The following is a 4,314-nucleotide window of genomic DNA, read 5'->3' as shown; positions in this document are numbered from 1 at the left end:
ACCTATATTAGACTAAAAAAAAAATTTTTTTTTTTAATCGATCTCTCAAAAGCTTCCATTTTATACCAAAAGAACACCCCTAAATTTTTATTTAAAAATATTAAGATTTAGAAATCGCTAGTGAATGATTTTTAAATCAAAGTTCCGATTTTCTTTAATACATATTTGATTTAATGCAAAAATAGCTTAATCCGGATTTTAAATGTGATATTGCATGTCTTTTTTATCTCTGAACACGATGCAATAATTTATTTAGTTCTACGATATACGCCTTAAGAAATACTGATTATGTGAAAAAAATGACCAAATTTCGAGTTCAAAGTCGATTTTAGCAAGGTTCCAAATGTTCAAATGGATTGTTATTCCTCTTAAATAAATTTGTTCACTCAAGAACAAGATCCAGTTGGAATTTTCCCGGAATCTTCTACAGAGTCTTTAAAAGTTTCATATAACGGATTATTAATACGTTTTTAAGGATAGAAAAAATTTTTTTACAAGTTCTAAAGTATATTGCTTTGTGGTCTTGACATCCTCAAATGAAATGTCTCAATTTGACAACAAAAAATTGTTTATTAGAAAAGTACATAATAACAAAAATGTGATTTAATTAATTGAAATAAACCTATATAAAATAAGGAATAGAATCATATATAACAAAAATAGGAATGGAATTTTAATGAAATCATTGATGATCCATATAATTCATAATGTATTATCGAAAATTTTGAAAATCATTGATTTATTTTATAAAAAAAGTGATAATTATATGGAGATATACGAAAAGGAGACAAAGAAATTGTAGGGTTTGTGGGTAATGTGCTAATATTTATTTATATATACTTGAAAAAAATAAGTACAAATTAATATCAAATTAGCGCACGTCTAGTACAAATAAATTTCCGATGAACATTTATGTATTAATGGCTGATTGTTTCATCTTCAGCACTATGTAATTTACCTATTGATAAACAAAAGAGTAAGAGCATAAGAAAGTAAGACAGTGAGCTGAAGTTTACTGAAAGGTGAAACAATCCAGCTTAAATTTTGCAAATTTCGCAATCTTCGTATTAAACCTTGCGAATTGTTTCAACATTCGCTCCATTTTGTTTTGAACACGCTGGGAAAATCTGATGATTATATTTCACTGATTGAAATAAAATTTGAAATTGTTCTTCATTATTAATTATTTGCTCATTAAAATTTTCAGCGAAAGAAATTGCACGTTCTGATATGTTATTTGTGACTTTTAATGTTTTAATCTTTTGTAAAACATTCTTGTAGTATCGAGTCTTCATTCCATTGTGAAGGATCTTTATCGATATCGACAAAAAAACTTCATCGATATTTGATTCAAATATAAGGAAAAAATTTCATGTTTTCGATGTTATGAAATTCTCAATTTTTAACTTTTTGATATTTTTTCATAATATATTAACTCAAAAATTATTATCTCCATCAATACTTGGCTTGTTTAAATTCTTAACCATCAGTTTTTTACTCTCGAAATTAATATGAAAATAAAAAAATGATAGAGATATCAATAAGTGGTACCAAATGTGATCAGAAAATATTCGAAAATATTCGAAATCTCAGAAAGAGAAGAATTTTTAACTTTTTGATATTTTTTCTTAATATATTAACTCAAAAATTATTATCTCCATCAATACTTGGCTTTTTTAAATTCTTAACCATCAGTCTTTTACTCTCGAAATTAATATGAAAATAAAAAAATGATAGAGATACCAATAAGTGGTACCAAATGTGATCAGAAAATATTCGAAAATATTCGAAATCTCAGAAAAAGAAGAATTAATTGAGAAGAATTGATGAAGATTTTTTTATATTCAACAAGGTCTAATATTGGCATTTCGCAGGTAAATCAATATTTTAAGTATATCTTTACAATAAACATATTAAATATGCGGAAAGCATTTAACTCTTCATTAGTTATCTTGAACTGATTTCTAAAAATATAAATTTTAAAAAAATATATTATTTCCACCTGGCGCGGTGCACAGCCGGAAACATGCTGTAATGTTCAAATGAGCAGATTTCTCAATGAACAGTAATGATAATTGAAGCATCTCATCAACATAATCCGCCCTGGGATGATTTTTTTATTGTTGTTCGATGATGAATTGAGTAGTTTTATAGCGATTTTGCTCAAGCAAGTAAGAAATTTCTGTATTATTTATTGAACTTTCGTACATTTCATGTTTATTTCTTTCCAATTACATTTAAATCTCTCGAAAAATTGTATGACAGGACCTGTATAAACTTCGAAGAGCGAATCAAAGATTGCTAAAATAATACACTCCAATATGTGATGCCTACAAGCGAAGTATATAAGTTGTTGATTGAGATATTTTTGCAATATTGTGCAGGCTCCTTTATGTATGCCAGTGTTGCTGGCTGTCGTGTCACATTCCTGTACACATTCCTGTAATTTTTATCAGTCAATTTCCATTCATTCAACAATTCGAAAACTGCATCTGCTTGAGCTTGATCAGTGGAAGACGATAGTTCTGGCACTCCCAAAATTTGTTTTTCACAATCTCCTGTCATAAGAATCGCCAATCTATCGAATTTTTTATGTGAGTGTAAACTCTTTATTAGTTTTCCATCCCAATGAACCGTTAATATACTCTCTGAATGATAATTTTTTTTAATTGTACTGAGTAAATCTGTTCTATCCTTGATCTGTTCTATCCGTCTTTTCCTAACAATTTCTCGTGAACATCCAATTTTACTAATGTCTCCTCCGAATCTTGAAATAACTGCTGACATTACGTAAGCTGCATTCCTGCCCATCCCATTTTTGTACGGCCCAATGTAGTAGACAATTCTCTATTTATAACTTCTTTAATTATCTCTATTTATAACTTCTTTGTTTTTTTTATTGGCGGAACATATTCATCATCGAGCAACAAATTTTTAGATATTGAAAAACCATCCTCCCCAGAATTCTGGGAAACTTTCATATATTTCGATATAATCTCACGTCTATTGAACTTGCCTTGGTCAAAAAGATATACAGTATTACATTTAAAATCCGGATTAAGCCATTTTTGCATCAAATAAAATATGTATTAAAGAAAATCGAAACTTTGATCTGAAAATCGCTCACTAGCGATCTCTAAATCTTAATATTTTTAAATAAAAATTTAGAGGTATTCTTTTGACATGAAGCTTTTGAGAGGCCGATTAAAAAAAAATTTGTTTTCTTGTCAGTCTAATATATATATATATATATATGAGACTTTTTTTAAGACGTTTACAATTTGTGGTATGTTTTTTAAAAATTTAGCAGTTTTGAAAAGAAGCACTATTGAAAAAAATTTTGAGCAAAATATTTCTACTTTAATGTTTCTTTTTTTAAGAAGCGCAAGAATTAACTATACTAAAAGATGAATAAAAATCATAAACTCTATTAAATTAAAAAAAAATCTGGTACTGTCTAATACTCTCAGGTAATATGCAATATACAAATTAAGAAATATAGTTAATCTTTTTATGCAAGCAAACTTTGCGAAATAAATATTTATGAATTTGAGAAATATAAACTTACGTCTGTTTTCTGGATCCAAATTTTGAACTTTTTGCTGGTGAAGCTTAGTATCAATCACAATCTTGCGTATTTTTATAGGCACACATAAATCTTTCGTATTTATTCCAAGAATCATTATCTGTAGCATGTTGTCGAGGAATGTTACCCAATTATTCATCCAAGCAATGTGTCCCTTATTTTTTGATAGGGATGCACTTTTTAAGGAACGGAAAATGCCTGAATATTGATAACCTCGTAATCTTAGCTCTTTATAAATATCCTTAATAGTCAGTACTTCTTCCTCATCATCATCATCTTCTGATAAAATATTAGCAGGTATCTTTTCTTGCGCTGGATTCTTCACGACTCGAATCAATCCAGTCACAATCGGAGTGTTACCTTCCGATATTTCGAATCTTCCAGTGCCTGCAAAAATAATTATTATAATTAATTAAAATATTGAGTATTAAAATATTCGTCAATATTAATATAATCAAAAGAATATATACACATATATGTATATATGTATATATATTCTCAGGACTACATCAGTAACATCAAATAGAAAACAATTCAAATTATAAAAACAATTAAGTTCAAAGATTAATAATAAAAACAGAGGAAAGTTAAAAAACAATTAGTTAATTAAAATAATAAAAATTTAGCACAAAATACAAAGAAATCAACATAAATCAGAGTCAGAAATTAAAATGATTAAATTATATTTGAACACAATTTTACACAAATCGAGCAATTAAAAAAATTCA

The 4,314-nt window shown here is 27.5% G+C and overlaps 1 protein-coding gene and 1 pseudogene across 1 annotated transcript in view; both read right to left on the bottom strand.

The window, feature by feature from the left end:
• LOC108684958 (fatty acid synthase) overlaps positions 1 to 4,314 on the bottom strand; it is a 23,614-nt gene that overhangs the window by 7,438 nt on the left and 11,862 nt on the right. The window contains exon 12 of the mRNA XM_018189531.1: positions 3,569 to 3,973. Within this exon, the coding sequence (XP_018045020.1) occupies positions 3,569 to 3,973 (405 nt within the window). The remainder of the gene's footprint in view (positions 1 to 3,568; positions 3,974 to 4,314) is intronic.
• On the bottom strand, positions 2,107 to 2,986 carry LOC108684960 (annotated as a pseudogene).

The sequence above is a fragment of the Atta colombica genome, unplaced genomic scaffold (genome assembly GCF_001594045.1).
Source record: "Atta colombica isolate Treedump-2 unplaced genomic scaffold, Acol1.0 scaffold141, whole genome shotgun sequence".
Lineage (NCBI taxonomy): Eukaryota > Metazoa > Arthropoda > Insecta > Hymenoptera > Formicidae > Atta > Atta colombica.
The sequence above is the reverse complement of the archived record's forward strand: the minus strand, read 5'-3'. Positions and strand labels throughout refer to the sequence as shown.